At 31.2% G+C, this 17,310-nt stretch overlaps 1 protein-coding gene across 1 annotated transcript in view; it reads left to right on the top strand.

The window, feature by feature from the left end:
* LOC145745891 (uncharacterized) overlaps nt 1-17,310 on the top strand; it is a 50,330-nt gene that overhangs the window by 29,124 nt on the left and 3,896 nt on the right. The window contains exons 50-76 of the mRNA XM_082564071.1: nt 257-411; nt 997-1,095; nt 1,524-1,705; nt 1,939-2,263; nt 2,997-3,151; nt 3,584-3,691; nt 4,049-4,235; nt 4,390-4,688; nt 5,162-5,263; nt 5,361-5,575; nt 6,476-6,746; nt 7,634-7,788; nt 8,355-8,533; nt 9,021-9,206; nt 9,419-9,558; nt 10,133-10,255; nt 10,486-10,667; nt 10,922-11,041; nt 11,572-11,714; nt 12,189-12,336; nt 13,279-13,483; nt 14,168-14,277; nt 14,361-14,563; nt 14,814-14,953; nt 15,524-15,628; nt 15,856-16,042; nt 16,614-16,836. Coding sequence (XP_082420197.1) covers nt 257-411; nt 997-1,095; nt 1,524-1,705; nt 1,939-2,263; nt 2,997-3,151; nt 3,584-3,691; nt 4,049-4,235; nt 4,390-4,688; nt 5,162-5,263; nt 5,361-5,575; nt 6,476-6,746; nt 7,634-7,788; nt 8,355-8,533; nt 9,021-9,206; nt 9,419-9,558; nt 10,133-10,255; nt 10,486-10,667; nt 10,922-11,041; nt 11,572-11,714; nt 12,189-12,336; nt 13,279-13,483; nt 14,168-14,277; nt 14,361-14,563; nt 14,814-14,953; nt 15,524-15,628; nt 15,856-16,042; nt 16,614-16,836 — 4,647 coding nt within the window. The remainder of the gene's footprint in view (nt 1-256; nt 412-996; nt 1,096-1,523; nt 1,706-1,938; nt 2,264-2,996; nt 3,152-3,583; nt 3,692-4,048; nt 4,236-4,389; nt 4,689-5,161; nt 5,264-5,360; nt 5,576-6,475; nt 6,747-7,633; nt 7,789-8,354; nt 8,534-9,020; nt 9,207-9,418; nt 9,559-10,132; nt 10,256-10,485; nt 10,668-10,921; nt 11,042-11,571; nt 11,715-12,188; nt 12,337-13,278; nt 13,484-14,167; nt 14,278-14,360; nt 14,564-14,813; nt 14,954-15,523; nt 15,629-15,855; nt 16,043-16,613; nt 16,837-17,310) is intronic.

Below are 17,310 nucleotides of genomic sequence, written 5' to 3'. Positions count from 1 at the left end.
AGTAACTATGTTTCTCTATGTTTAGGTTGCGCATTCGACCTTCCCACATCAAGGATAAAAATATATACAACAAAAAAAAAACTATCACTTATTTTATTTTTTATTATTTTTTTAATTAAAAATCAAAAATAACAAAATGTGTTAAAAAAAGTTTGATTTTCTATACCTTGTTTGCCAAAAAGTTCAAACATTTCAAAATGACAAAAGAAATAGTGTTGTAGAATGAACTATATATATTTTGTAAAAAAAATTGTAGATGTACCCGGACAAGTTCGTTTCAGATGATACTGCATATTTGTTTTGTGACACTGGTTACATGATCGACTTATCTCACTCTTTTATCCATTATATTTGCGACCATCACGGCACATGGCATCCCAATACTAAAAATCCTGACATTCAATCTATCAGGTTACATTCGAGAATCTATATTTAGTTATTTTAACATTTAGGAATTTATAAAATAAATGTATTATTTGAACTATTTTTTTTGTATATATCTTTATCCTCGATTTCGGAAAGTCGAATGCGCGACTTAAACATAGAGTAACATCAGTTACTCCGACCCAGTTTCGAGTTGACTGTGGCAGTTTGGGATATTATAATTGCCCAGTAAGTATATTATGCTGCTGATTAAGTGCTGGCTCAGCAGGGGTTCATACTGTTGATAGCGCCTTACTCAAGGGCGCTACAGCATGAGATCAGTTGGGATTGAACCCACGACCTCATATGTGGTGTAGCAAAGTGTTCTTACCACTACACCACGCTGTCGGCCCATATTTTATTTAATTTGCAACACAAAAAGTGTCTTTGACTTTAATGTATTAGTTTATTTTAAGTTTTTAACAAAAAGGGGATATTTAATTCAGTTTATCTGAACTGTTAAAACTACATAGTTAGATAAGTTAACTGCTCTTGAAAAAAAAATGTTCTTATTAATTTTCTTCCTGAGGTTAGATTAAATTTCAAGTTAAATGAAAATTTTATATGGTTCAGATGTCAACCTGTACTCTGTGCTGCACTTCCTAATATTCTTCCAAATAAGGCAACTTTAATTGGAAATTATCGATATTACAAACATGATGATATTGTTAGGTAATCACAAATTTTAGGCCTGTTACTTTAAAATAAGTTTGTTTAAAATTTATTTTTTATTGTGACATCGGAAATTTATATAAATTTAAAAAATTGACTTTTTCAGTAGTTATTACTTTCACCAATTAGAAAGTACAAAAAACAAAAATTTAAACAATTCGGATTTTTTAGTATTTTATATAGCTACAGAATGGATATTGTGTAACCTAGTTTAGGTAATAGCCATAAATATTATCATTTATTTCTTTAATTTTTTTTTAAATCTTGTTTTATAAAACTGTAATAAACAAACAATAAAGTTTACATTCTCAGAATCAAGATTAATTATTTTAACTATTATTAAAAAAATTAGTATTTTTTTTTTGTATTTTTTTAAATTTTTTTAACTATTATTAAAATTATTTTTTAACTATTATTAAAAAAATTAGTTACCAATGTGATAACGGTGAATGGATAGCACCAAATGGACCAGAGGTATCTATTCATCTTAAATGCGTAACAACGCGAACCACTTCAGCTTTAACTAGTAATAAACAAGCCAAATACAGTTCGGTTTGGATACCTGATTATAATACAGTAGACTGTGCCCCAATAACTTGTCCACACCCAGGTATGAGGATTTAAGATTTATGTCAAATATTTAAATAAATACACAACTAAAATGTTTTAAAATTTTTAAATTTAGAGCTTGGATAATAAAATAATTTTTAATTTTTTGAAATGTTGACATTTTTTTTAACATAGTTTTTTTAATATTACTTTTGAAGGTTTTTAATTATGCTTTGTACACTTTAAATTTAAACAAAAAATTAAATGACTTAATTATTTTTCTATATTTTGTAGGTCTTATTGAATATTCTCATATTTCTTTCAATGGATTGAAATATTTAAATATTACAACTTACACTTGTTTCACTGGGTACCAACTTTACCCAGCTTCAATATTTACTTCAAGTTTTCAATCAAAATGTGAAAGAGGGGGCAAATGGGTACCTAATCCTGCCTTGTATGTTTGTTATCCTGTTAAGTGTTCGGGACCAGGGGATGTACAAGGGGCAAATAGAGTAAAGGATCCAAGAGAAAATCCCCCTTATTTCTATGGAGATGAAGTGGTGTTTAGATGCTATAATGGTACCTATTTTGCACCATTGGATTCTGATATTGGGAGGTAAAACTTTCTTATTTTTTTATTTCTGTGTAATCAATACTTGGCACCAGTGGAGTCTCTAGATTCTGAAAACAGGGTTGACATTATAGAGAATTTTAGTGTGTTGTCCACCCTATTTTTACAATTTGCCTTCCCCACCACGTAGTTTCCCGGTATAGCACCAGTTATTTTTAACAAGACAGACAAATAACAACCTCAGAGTTGATAATATAAATGCGATGCGCTTTTGTGCAAAAAATTTTGAAGTCGAACCACAAGCAACTACGTTATTTAGACTTAAAAATGCTACGTTATTTGGTTATTATGCTGCTTTATTAAAAATTCTACGTTGTTCGGCAACGGTATTCCGCAACAAATCCTTCGTTATTTAGCAACAGAGGCTAAGTTTCCAGTAGTAATTACAGCATTTGGCTTTACCCTATCTTTTTAATTTGATTTGAGTTGCTGAGGTGTCTTAACACCATTAGTAATGTGCTAAATAAGTACTTCTTTTAGGCTGTTAAGCATAGTAAGGTAATATAAATATTAATATATAGGACTGTGGAAGGCAACCAAAGGTTAGGGCGGGGTATTAAATGTTTTTTTGCCTGTGTAGCCGCACATCAAAAATAAACAAAAAAAGAAATGTTTTGCTTTTGTGCTCTAATACTAGTTATATAATGGTTTTATTTTATTAAAATTGTACTGCAGTTTGTTGTAAAACGTGACGTATTTTAACTATACAAAATCACAGTGTGCCCGGCAAAGACTTTTGGGGCATGTCATGCCAACATGATGGAACTTGGTCATATAACCCTTTGGATGTTCAAGTAGCATGTAGACCAAAAACTTGCAAGCCACCTCCTTTCATACCACGAACTACAATAACAACTTCATATAATGAGAAAGGTACGTGATTGTAACAAAATCAAACAAGTAAGTTGGTGTGAGGGGATTTGATTATTTGTGCATTTGTCTTTATTTCCGATGTGGAAAGGTCAAGTTCGAACCTAAACATAGAATAACATCAGTTACTCCGACCCAGTCTCGAGTTGCCTTAAGCAGTTTGGAATATTATAGATTATAACTCCCCGATAACTATGTTGCTGATTAGGTGTTGGCTCAGAAGGAGTTCACAGTGTTTATAGCGCCTTACTCAAGGGCGCTACAGCATGAGAGCAGTGGGGATTAAACCCACGACATCATGTGTGATGTAGCAAGTGTTTTTACCACTACATCATGCTGCCGGTATTAAATACAAACAAGTTTAAATAAAACTCTACTACTGATTTTAAGATAAACATCATTAAGTTTTGTTTGTAGTTTTTTTTTTAATTTCAGATCCATTTCAATATCCAATAAGCACAGAGTACCAAATTAAATGTCCTGATGGTGAGGTGTCTTCAAACACTGGCATGCAAACAACAGTGTTGCAGTGTGGGAAAACTGGTGAGATGCATAAAAACAGTAAAATTAGTCAGTATTTTGCGAAATGATAGTTTTAACATTTCATTATACTGTAAAAATATATTTTTGTATTTTCAATAACTTTTACATAGATGTGAAAATCAACTATTTTTAAAATAATTGGTTTAGTTCCCAATGTAACCATGTGAGATTTTAAGTAAGACAATTTAAGCAGTATAACATCAACCTGAGCCCTACCATCAGCAGGTTAACTACCCGGCAATGTAATCATTTCTAAAACTGCCAAAAGCAGCTTAAGACTCGGTCGGGCTAACAAGTGTTATTTTTATCAAAACAAAATAGTTCTTTTAATGTTTATTCGTTTTCTGTGTTAAACAGCTATATGGGAGCCTACAGATCCTTTTAATCTTACGTGTGAAAAAGTAAATTGTAAAGACCCTGGTCCAAAACCAAACTCAAATCGAACTATATCTGGATTTCAATACCAAGACACCATCACTTATTTTGCAAACAATGGTCATGTTTTGCTAGGTGTTGAGAGCAATGAACCCTTGAGGACTGTAACGTTGATCTGTGGAATGGACGGGGTTTGGAGCCTGCTAGACAATAATTTGCAAAGTTTTTCTCAACAAAAAAGAAAAAGGGGAGATTTTTTTTTTAGTTTTAAGCTCAAAATAAATTTATCCTAATTGATTAAATTTTATTTTTTGTTAAAACAGGGATATTTCTCAAAATCAACAAATTAGCCTTTTTTCGCTCAACCTTCTCAAATTTGTTCCGGCAAAATGCAGTCAGCCGGAACTTTTTGAAAACATGACTTTGACTGATCACGGATTCGTGAGGACAACAACAATACCCAATATAGTAAACTCCTCGACAACAGGGTTTTATGATAGTATGACAACAGTACCCTCATTTACTTATCCTAGTTTCAACGTGTCACACGTTCTAGAAGTAGAATGTAAACCTCTTCACTACATTTCCATTAACAGAACAACTGCTTATATAACTTGTACAGGTTGAATATTATTTTAATTTTTAATATAACATAGCTTTAAAAATTCAATCATAAATTTTGTTATTTTTATTGTCTAAAACTATATATATATATTTTTTTTGTATATATCTTTATCTTCGATGTGGGAAAGTCGAATACGCGACTTAAACATAGAGTAACATCAGTTACTCCGACCCAGTCTTGAGTTGCCCGTGGCAGTTTGGGATATTATAAATTATAATTGCCTGATAATTATACAGCTGATTAAGTGCTGGCTCAGCAGGAGTTCATACCGTTTATAGCGCCTTACTCGAGGGTGCTACAGCATGAGAACAGTGGGGATTAAACCCACAACCTCATGTGTGGTGTAGCAAGTGTTCTAACCACTACACCACGCTGCCGGTTTTTATGTAAACAAATTTTTTTGTGTGATTAAAACACTGTGGGTGATCTTTTTTCAATCTTATTTAAGAATTTAAAATGAATTATTTTAGAACAAGGGCATTGGGATCCAATCCCTCACAGCATTCATTGTTTGCCAGCTTCTAAATTTTACTGTGATTTACCCAAATCTCCTGCTAATGCGCTAATCGAATGTAAGATTATTGTTTAGGTTATATCTACATGCTTTTTAGTTTAATTTGGTCTACCATAAAATTAATTTTGTTATTTATTTTTATTTTAAAATTTTAGTAAATTCTTATCTTTTGGAATCATACTCAAGTGTGGTGTGTTTGAGTGGGTATGAATTAAGGAGAGGGGTAAGAAATCAAACAATAAAGTGCACCAAAGGAGGAATATGGGAACCCGACCCACTTTCCACAACTTGTAGTCCTATATCATGTAATGATCCACCTTTAGTTACAAATGCCAACAGAAATTTTTTGGACACTTTATATGGAAGTACTGTAAGTAATTTTATGTTTTCTATAGAAGTGTTTATATTAAATATTGAAATAAAGTTGAGTTAATTAGAAAAAGGGTCGCTTTAAATTAATTTTTAGTTATGTAAGTAGATTTTTAAACACTTTGTGCAACACATTTTGTGATAATTTAACAAAAAATGTTAATATATACAAAAAAAAATCTTTTAACAAAAAATTCAACATGTTGTAATTTGAATTGGTAAGCAAGATTTTTCATTTATGTGCTCAAAACTTATCTTTAATTTATTTGGGATTAAACCAACAGAAAAATATTTAGTTTAGTGGAACCAAAATTCTTTCAAGCTAACAATGCCTGATATACCGGCATACCAAATTTAATGCTATCAAAAAAAATTAAAAATTGGTAGTTTATTAACAATGTTTTGTGACTTTAAACTAAGTGCTATTTAACATACATTGTTTTTTACTGTTATCACAAAAGCCATAGATAATCGACTTAAAAACAATCGACTTTTTAAACTTAAAAAAATGCTATAAAAATATAACAAAACTGTTTAATTTTTTTCGTATTTGATTTTATGAAAATTTTAAGTTTTTAATCAGGAATCTTTTGAATGATACAAAAATTTAGTTTTTGTAAAATTCTCAGGTATGATGGATGTCAAACAGTAAGGCGACCTATACAAATATCTAAAATAGAGTTAAAATTTAGAAATTAAAATCAAATCGATACTTTCTAACTCATTTTATACTTCGCCAATTTTGTCCGACTGAAATGTTTATAATCTTAACTAAAATATTTTAAATTGGTATTTTTATTAACCTAGAAAATTAAACTTAATTTAACAATTGTTAAACTTAATTTAACAATTTTTATTTAATTACATAAACATTAAACTTATTTGTTACTTTATTATTCAGGTTGAATACAAATGTAACACTGGTCACAGCTTATCGACGTTGCCCAATGACACATTTCTTTTATCAACTTGCATTTCAGCTAACACATGGCAACCTGACCCCAGCCAATTAAATTGTTCTTTATTTCAATGCATAAATCCTGACAACTTGATTATACCAAACACAAATCTTCTGGATTATCACTCCACTTTTTATGGAAGTAAAATTAGTTTCGAATGCAAAGAGGGTTTTTTGTTCACTGATGAAGAGGGAGGTAGAAGCTCTATTGATGGTAAGTTTAGACTTTTTTATAGTAGTTTTAAAAAAATATCTATAACCCTACAATTTTTTATTGTATATATCTTTTTCCTCGATGTGGGAAGTTCAAATGTGCGACCTATACTTAGTGTAACATCAGTTACTCCGACCCAGTCTCGAGTTGATGATATTATAGATTATAATTACCCCATAAGTATGCTGCTGATTAAGTGCTGGCTCAGCAGGAGTTCATACTGTTTATAGCATGAGCGCAGTGGGTATTGAACCCACGACTTAAAGGTGGTGTAGCAAGTGTTCTTGCCACTACACCATGCTGCCGGTATTTGCTATAATAAAATCATTGGCAACATCTATCTATATTAGTAGTGGTTAGTACAATTTATTTGTGTTAAGAGATCAAAAGTTTTGTATGGTGATGGGGGGAATCCTGGTTTTATGTTTAATATTGGGATGTGCTATTGTTATTTTTATTGTTTAATTTAAGTTGTATGCAAGTTATATGTAAATAAAATGCTACACCACAGATGGGGTTGTGGGTTCAATCCCCACTGACCTCATGTTGTAGCGCTCTGGAGTAAGGTGCTATAATCGATATGAACTCCTGCTGAGCCAGCACTTAATCAGCAGTATAATTATCGGGCAATTATAATCTATAATATCCCAAACTGCCACAGGCGACTCGAGACTGGGTCTGAATAACTGATGTTACTCTATGTTTAAGTCGCGCATTCGACTTTCACACATCGAGGATAAAGATATATACAAAAAAAATAGATAAATAACTTAGTTATTTTATTGTATCATTTTACACTATTAATGTATTTGAGTTGAAGTTAAAATTCGTTTAGTAAATATTCTATTGGTGCTTAATATTAACAAATTTTTTAATAAATAATATAGTGTGGTGTGGTTTGGAAGGTCACTGGATAATTAACTCACCAGGAATTTCATCAAACTTTACATCAACCCCCTATTGTGCTTCTATGGCGTGTGGACCCTTTCCTGAGATTGAAAATTCTTACATTGAAAATTATATTGGAGGGACCAATGTTGGTGTAAGTACTGCTTATTTAAATCTACATTGCAATTTGACTTTTAAAATGTTGTTTGATATAAGTATATTATAGTTAATAATCAGATGGAAAAATATTAGTTCAGTAAGTATTACACATAAGTGCATAAAACTGTTAGGTCAGAAATCATTAAAGACCACACATAAAAAACCTTTCATTACATTGTACTTCTATTATTACAATTTCTGAAATTAATTTATTTTACAATTCAATCACAATAATAAATATTTTTGTTCTACTTCCATTGTTTTTTTTTGTCATCGACATCTGGCATTTATTAAATGCTTGGGAAAATCTCTAGAAAGCTTGCGTCTGTTTAAGTGTGGTATTAATGCACCAAAGTTGCTTTATAGTTTCTTTGTTTGTTTTAAATAAATATTAAAATTGAGTAGTAACATATTGTATAACGGATTACCACCTAATAAAATTAAAGTTTTGCTACCTACCTATAGGGTTAAGTATATTAATATTATAATTGGTTACTTTTACTTTAATTGTAACTGTTTTTTGTAAAAAATTATATATATATTTTTTTGTTTTTAATAAAGGCTGAGATATTTTACCGATGTAAACCTGGATATATAACCAAACCTTTATCTTTAACGAGTGAACCAAGTAAAACATTCAAAGCATCTTGTAAAAAATCGGGTTTATGGGAAACTTTTGTAACTGTAAATGGCTCCAATTATGAATGTGTGAAAGTACAATGTCCTGAATTAAGAACTAAGTGAGTTTACAAATTCATTATTTTTCTTTCAAAAATAATAACCTAGTAACAGCTTATTTTCAATTTTTTTTGTATATATCTTTATCCTTGATGTGGGAAGGTCAAATGCGCGACATAAACATAGAGTAACATCAGTTACCCCAACCCAGCCTTAAGTTGCCTGTGGCAGTTTGGATTATTACAGATTATAATTGCCCGGTAATTAAGCTGCTGTTTAAGTGCTGGCTTAGCAGGAGTTCATACCATTTATAACCCCTTACTCAAGGGCGCTACAGCATAAGATCACTGGGAATCAAACATAGGACCTTGTGTATGATAGGAGAGTATTCTGACCACTACACCACACTGCTGGCCAAATTTAATTTGGTAATCTTAACAAATTTTAAATGTTTTATAAAAATTAACCTATATTGGTTCTTGTAAGAAAATGTTACAAAAAATCTGCTTCTTTATCCAATTAAATTTATGCTTTTAATTTAAAATGTAGACCCAATGCTGTAGTTCACTACACTGACAATTTGATGTCAAACCAGTTTTATGGTGGAACAGGATATGTAGAATGTAATAATGGTTATCTGGATAGTTGGACTGGTTTAAGCAAAGTTGAGTTTACTTGCATGTGGTATGGAGATTGGTATCCTCACCCAGATAATATAACCTGTGCCCAATTACAGTTAGTTTAATTAAAATCGAGTTTATTAGTGAACTAATTTTGTTTAAATATTTTACCTAATTTTTAAGCACGGTGTTAGCTGTTATCATTTTTAATTTGTTATTTGACTATAAAAATTCAAGCTACATAATATATATATTTTTATCATAAATACATTCGTCTGCGTAAAAAAATAATCAGAAATTTCATTTTGATTTTTTTTTTTTTCTAAGATGTACATTACCTACTATAATGGAACATGCAAGTGGCTCAGGAGGTTTCAAAGCTAATGAAACTTGGACCTATTTGTGTAAAAGTGGATATGAAATATCACCTAGTTCTAATGCTGTTTCTATGTTTTGTTCAACTAAAGGTTTGTTGGTTGAACCTATTATTATTGATTGCTATAAAATAATCAATTTAAACAAAGAACATAATTTTCCAAGTGAAAATTCTAAAAAAAATTTGCTGTCCTGTGTAGGATGTACCGGTGCTGTGCCTTGCAAGACACAAAATAAAGCAGAAAAAATAGGTTATTGTCTATAACAAAAATAATATATTGTTTTTTTTATTTTTTGTATATATCTTTATCCTCGATGTGGGAAAGTCGAATGCGCGACTTAAACATAGAGTAACATAAGTTACTCCGACCCAGTCTTGAGTTGCTTGTGGCAGTTTGGAATATTATAGAGAATATAATTGCCCAATATTTGAGCTGCTGATTAAGTGCTGGCTCAGCAGGAGTTCATACCGTTTATAGCGCCTTACCCAAGGACGCTACAGCATGAGATCAGTGGGGATTGAACCCACGACCTCATGTGTGGTGTAGCAAGTGTTCTTACCACTACACCACGCTGCCTGTCATTATTGCTTTTTTTTATTTGGTATGTAAATATCATTTTGCTATTTTAACAATGTGCCATACATTTTAAATTTGTTTTATTCAGCTTTGTGGATACCTCATTTTACTGCACTACCTAAATGCAGAAAACTATCTTGTCCATCACCGGATTTGTTTCCTAAAAACGCTGAAATTTATCTTTCTAGTGGGCAAAAAATTGATCGATTTGGTAAATTGGTTCATTAATTTATTTATTTATATTTACTTTTTTACATTGTTATGCTTTATGGTTACGTAAACTTGTTAGCAATTACAATACTTCTTTGGAAAACTTTTAAATTGGAATGTATTATTTTGCAATCTTTTAATCTTAAAAATACTACTTGCAGCAAAAAAAAAATTTGTAAGATGTCCATTAATCAATTAAAAATTATAAAAATATGATTTTTTGCAATCTAGATACGAAAGAATATTACGTGGCAGTTGGCATGCAGTTATCAGTAAATTGTAAGCCAGGTTACTGGATTGCGTCGACTAGAGTTAATAAACAAGCGGTAACATGCCAAAGCAATCGTGCTTACATGCCAATGTTAAGCTCGTTGTCTGGATGTGAAGTAGTAGTTTGTTTACCTCCTGGCCAGGTTAGATTTTTCTTATTGAACTATATGGCACATTCTATATACCATACTTAACTTTAAGAATTTTTTTGTAAATTAGAAAAAAATAGAAAAAAAAAACAAGTTAATCTAAATTAAATATTAAAAATAAGTTTTTTTATTATTTTATGTTTTTACTTATGATTTTATTGTTATTAAAATAATCTTACTTTTTTTAAAGTTAAATAGGTCATTTTAAATGCATAACTTTTGATAAATTTCAATTTATTGACTTTCAGGTTCCAGGGACCACATTATCAGGAGAAATTGGTAGCAACAACTACTGGTTTAACTCAACTGTAAGATATGAGTGTCCTAATGGTCAACATTTTAAGGACCATAAACTAAAAGTTGTGGAGGTGATTTTTAGAACAAAATAAACATTTTATTTTTTTAACAAATACCTGATTAGTTCACACAAGATACATTTATTTTTACCATATTCATGAAAGACAAAAATTTTTTTAATCAAGTTTTTATTAAGATGATACAATTTACTATTTATTTTTGACTATTAAGCAAGCGTAGTGGTAAGAACACTTGCTTTAACACCATGAGGTCGTGGGTTGAATTCCCACTGCTCTTATGCTGTAGCGCCCTTGACTATAATCGGTATAAATTTCTGCTGAGCCAGCACTTAATCAGCAGCTTAATTATCGGGCAATTATAATCTATATAATATCCCAAACTGCTAAAGGTAACTCGAGACTGGGTTGGGGTAACTGATGTGACTCTATGTTTAGGTCGTGCATTCAACCTTCCCATATCGAGGTTAAAGATATATACAAAAAAAGCCTTTAAACATTGGTGATTCGATTTAAGTATTTAATTTTAATCTAAACAAATTTTAAACTTTCACAGCTATAAGTGATTATTTTTCTCACTTTAGGCGAGATGTAATAACTCTGGTGTGTTTGACCCCCAGCCGTCAACTTTGAAATGTTCAGAAGTGGAATGTGACAACAATTTAATGGCACTTGCGGATCGAATCAACTTCACTGATTTTAAATTATTTGGTGAAGTTACTTTTCGGTAATTGTTTCAAAATTTTTCTTACGTGAAAAAGAAATCTTAAAGTGTTATAAAACAGAGTTTTGCAATTTTGTAAGTGATATATATAGCACGTAAGTATGGTTGACAATGAATCACAAAATGGCTTTAGAACTTTTAAAAATGTCTGTGTTACTTACAATTTAATTTTCAAAAATACTGGAAAATGATTAACATAAAAAACAAGGTTACCATATTTTTTGTGTGACGTAAAAAGTACCAAGTAGCGTAGTGAATGTATACACGCTAGTACTTTCTACGTCATTACAAACAGGGCTTCCCTTTTTTTTAATTAATTTTATTTTTTTAAAGTTGTATAACTTAAAAAGTAGGTGAAATTATTTAAAGTTGAAACCATTTTTGTGTTCAGTGACACCACTTTATTAATTTTGAAGATAAAATAATCGCTAACATATGACTTTAATTTTAAAACTACTACACTTTTTTGTAATCCAGATGCCACAGAGGTGCATGGTACAGTCAAGGTGTTATAGAAAGAACTCATATGTGCAACTCAGATGGAAGATGGCAACCTGACACTAACTTAGTTAAATGCCAACCTGTCACTTGTCAAGTAGAAACCATACCAAATTCATCAGTCAAGGTACAACGTTTAATCTATTTTAATCTTTTTTGTGTTAGCCTCTCAAAACATAAAGTTTTCTAAAAAAATTAAATAACAGTTGTAAGATTGAACACTATTCTACTTTTTTTGTATAAGCTTTATCTTTATCCTCGATGTGGGAAGGTCAAATGCGCGACCTTAACATAGAGTAAAATCAGTTACCTCGACCCAGTTTCAAGTTGCGTTTAACAGTTTGAAATATTATATAGATTATAATTGCCCAATAATTAAGCTGCTGATTAAGTGCTGGCTCAGCAGAAGTTTTTACCGTTTATAGCATCTTACTGAAGGGCGCTACAGCATGAGAGCAGAGGGGATTAAACCCACGACCGCATAGTGGTGTAGGAAGTGTTCTTACCACTACACCATGCTGCCGGTACAATGTTTAATCTTTTTTATGTAAGCAACTAACCTCTTACACTTACTTAAAAAAAAAAAAAAAGTAATCTACCATATAATCTGTCTGAATAGCTTTTATTTAAAGGCATGAAATGCAAAACAATTGAACACTTGACTTTACAACTTAAGATTATTTGTTTGATTCCCACTATTTCCATGTCATAGCGCTATAAATGGTATGAACTCTTTTCCAGCCCAAAACCATTGAGTAATAATGATTAAAATTCAATTTGGCAAGTTTTAATTTAGCAAAACTTGAAACTGGGTCAGGGTAACAAATGTTATTCTATGTTTAGGCCCTAAAGTTGGTTATTCTGCATTAGGGTCATAAATAGATAAAAAAAATGACAAATGTGATTAAAAACTATAAAGTTATTATCTTTAAAATACCAATGGTTACTATTGCTAAAAATTACTATTGCTTCTGATAAAATTAAGCTAAATTTTTTTGATTGTGAATTTTGCCTTTAAACTAAAAAAATATGACAAAATAGCTACAAAATTTTGATTTTTATTTTGTAGAAATCAGTGGTTCAATTTAAGAATTATGTTGATGTTCGGTGTTATAGTGGGTACAGTCTTGTAGGGCCAGGTGTTTTAAAATGTATAGAAACCGGAGTGTTAGAACCTTCCCAATATAATACAAAGTGTATTGGAGGTTCTTGCCCCTACCCACCTACTCCCGATAATGCTAAAGTTATACCGGATAATCAGGATTTCACATTTGGTTAGTTTCTTTGTCAATAGTGAATGTTTAGTTAAAAAAAAACTTTTTAAAAAAAAAGGTTTTTGGTAGGTGTTTTTGCAGTGATCGTAACGTCGAAATATAATAATTAAATTCCTATACCAGTTTTTTTGTCTGTTTATAATGCAGTTGCTAAACCAATAAAACTAGAATTTGTCTAAGTATGCTATTATAGTTTTAATATATGGTAAATATCTATGGTAAATATCTTTTTTTTTTTTTTTTGACTTTAATGTTATCGATGTTTTTTTCCGTATTTTTTTTCTATTTAAACAAATTGTATAAATTCATTTTTTTTTTTTGTATATATCTTTATCCTTGATGTGGAAAAGTCGAATGCGCGACTTAAACATAGTGTAACATTGGTTACTCCGACCCAGTCTCGAGATAATATAGTTTATAATTGCCCGATTTGGGATAATATAGTTTATAATTGCCCGATAATTATGCTTCTGATTAAGTGCTGGCTCAGCAGGAGTTTATAGCGTCTTACTCAAGGGCGCTACAGCATAAGATCAATGGGAATTGAACTCACGATCTCATTTGTGGTGTAGCAAGTGTTCTTACCACTACACCACGCTGCTGGACTATCTTATTGGGAGATTAATATTTCGGTTACCTGTGCTAATCTTTGTCTATATTAAAAAAAAATATTGAATGTTGTAGGTATGACTGCTGAAGTAAGGTGTTCTGAAGGACTATTTATTTCCACTGGTATATTCTCAATTCTAATAAACTGCACTAATTATGGTAAATGGACTTCAGATACTAGCCAGGTTAGTAAATATCATGTATATTTTTTATTTTTAAAATTAATTCATTATGATTTGAAAAACAAGGTAATATATATTTTTATTAGATTATGTGTATATCGGTATACTGCGAAACTCCTATACCGATACCTAATGGAAAAATATTTTATGAAGATAACAACTACGAATCGACTGTAACTTTAACTTGTAATAAAGGGTTTAAATTTGCTGACAGAAATGCTCACAATGTAACAGCTGTCTGTAATGATAAAGGGCTGTGGGAAGAAAGATTGCCTTCGAAATGCATAAGGTAAAGTCAGTATTTTAATTCCAAAAGATTTTGGTCACCGGCAGTAAACATTAAGACAAATTAAAAAACGGATCACTTGTACTTTACGGTCCTAGTTAATTCTTTCTCGTACTTCACGGTCCTAAGATTTCCGAAAACCGTTAGAAAAAGTTAACCATTAGAAAAACCAATTCAAAACCGTTAGAAAAACCAATAGAATACTAATTATTAGTAGAAAAAAACAATAACAGAATACTAATTATTTTTACAGTGTTGTATGCAGTAGACCAAATATCATGGAATCTGCTTTAACTTTTTCTGACTCGCAAAATTATATGTCAAGTACGAGATATGTGTGTAAACCAATGTATTGGTTGGCTTCTAAAAATGCAACACACTGGGTTCTCTCCGGTAAGATTTAAGTTTCGAATCCCTAAAAGAGATGTTTCAGTATATTGTGTAACTTATTATATATAAATTAAACATCACTCCCATACAATATTATTATTTCATGTATTTATTTATGTTGGGTATGAAAACAGTCTAAACAGAATAACTTATGTTACTCATTTAAATACCGGCTGGTGGTGTAGTGGTAAGAACACTTGCTAAACCACCATGAGGTCGTGGGTTTAATTCCCATTGCTCTCATGCTGTAGCGTCCTTGAGTAAGGCGCTATAAACTCTTGCTGAGCTAGCACTTAATCAGCAGCATAATTACCGGGCAATTATAATCTCTATAATATACCAAACTGCTAAAGGCAACTCGAGACTGGATCGGAGTACCTGATGCTGATGTTACTATACGTTTAGGTCGCACATTCGACCTTCCCACATTGAGGATAAAAATATATACAAAAAAAAATGTATGATCAAGTTACCTTTTCTTCCAGTTTAAAATATTTTTTAATACTGGGCAATGGTAAAAATTTTGTTATCGGCTTTCTATATTCTTCGTATGTTATATTTTTTTTAATAAAGGAGAGAAAGAAGTAATTTCTGAATGTGATGTATTTGGTTTGTGGACACCTAGTGTTGACAATTATCGATGCATTTCGATTTATGATGGAGATCAACTAACACAAGGTTAGCACAATGACTCTACGTACCTTTAATAAACTTGATTATAATAGCCCGTTTTCTATAAATCTTTTATAATTTTGAAACTGTGAAAACCTATTAACTGTAATATATATATAGGAAATTGCGGTAAAAATTGATAAAATTTATGTTCTTTGTGTTCTAGGAATACTAACCAAATCATACACATTTTCACAATTTTTGATTATGAAAAAAAAATCTTATTTTTTTAGGAACACGACTAATTCACCAGAAAGAAAAATCTGTAACCGGTCAATTAGGACCACCATACTATACATTAGACTTATCACTACCAACAAAATGGTTAAAGTTTGATAAAAATACAATGACAATATCAGACAGTTATATACCTCAATTATTTACACGACCTGCACAATTTAAGCGATACAGAAATATAAGGTAACTTCTATAAAGTTAAGATAACTGGTAGTAGGTATATGACTTTTAAGGAAAAATTTGTAATTAATTAAACGGTTGAATTAAAATATCTAAATTACTAAAATAAATAATTAATTTTACTATAATGAATGACTTGTTAAAATACTTGCTATACATAAGAGGATGCCATCAAAATTGTAAACTTTGTAAACAAATAAACCAGGGTGGTGTGGTGGTCAGAACACTTTCTCCACTACATGGGGCCCTGGATTCGATCCCCAGTGATTTCATGCAGTAGCGCCTTTAAGTAAGGCGCCATAAATGATATGAATTTCTATTGCGCGAGCACTTAATCAGCAGCGTAATTTCGGGCAATTATATTCTATAATATCCTAAAACTGCTACAGGCAACTTGAAACTGGGTCGGGGTAACTGTTGTTACCCTATGTTTAGGTCGCACGTTCGACCTTCCCACATCGAGAATAAAGAAAAATACATAAAAAAAATAAGTAGAACTGTCAATGTTACAAAATCATTATCAAAGTACACAGATATATTATGAGAATCTACAGTATTATAAAAATATTTTTAGATTTATTTGGGATTCAAATCCCCTAACGTTTTGGGTTGCACCAAGCCCTGTAGCAGAAACAGGAGAGAATATAAAATGGTCGATTAATATTCATTTTGGTAAACCAAGAGCAGTATTTGGATTCATGATAATGCCATCTGACAATGGTCAATCGGGTATTACAACATTTTCAATTGTGTTTGCAGGAAGAGATAAAAAAACTAAAACTATGGGTCCCTTTAGGGTAAGTTTATGTGAAGTGTACCAATAACCCCTTGTTAACTTTTACAATAAAAGTCAAAATTTTGATTATTTTTTTAGATTTTTTGTTTTTTTTGTATATATCTTTATCCTCGATGTGGGAAAGTCGAATGCGCGACTTAAACATAGAGTAACATCAGTTACGCCGACCCAGTCTCGAGTTGCCTATGGCAATTTGGAATATTATAAAGATTATAATTGTCCGATAATTACGCTGCTGATTAAGTGCTGGCTCAACAGGAGTTCATACTGTTTATAGCGCCCTACTCAAGGGCGCTACAGCATGAGAGCAGTGGGGATTCACCCACGACCTCATTAGTGGTGTAGCAAGTGTTCTTACCACTACACCACGCTGCCGGTAAACATTACTGCATTGGGGCAGAATATTCGACCCAGAAATTGTTTTGCTTCGCTCGGGTAAAATTTTTGTATTGGCCAGAAATAAATGTTTGAATAT

The sequence above is a fragment of the Corella eumyota genome, chromosome 3 (assembly GCF_963082875.1).
Source record: "Corella eumyota chromosome 3, kaCorEumy4.1, whole genome shotgun sequence".
NCBI lineage: Eukaryota > Metazoa > Chordata > Ascidiacea > Phlebobranchia > Corellidae > Corella > Corella eumyota.
This window is presented reverse-complemented; position numbering and strand designations above follow the sequence as displayed.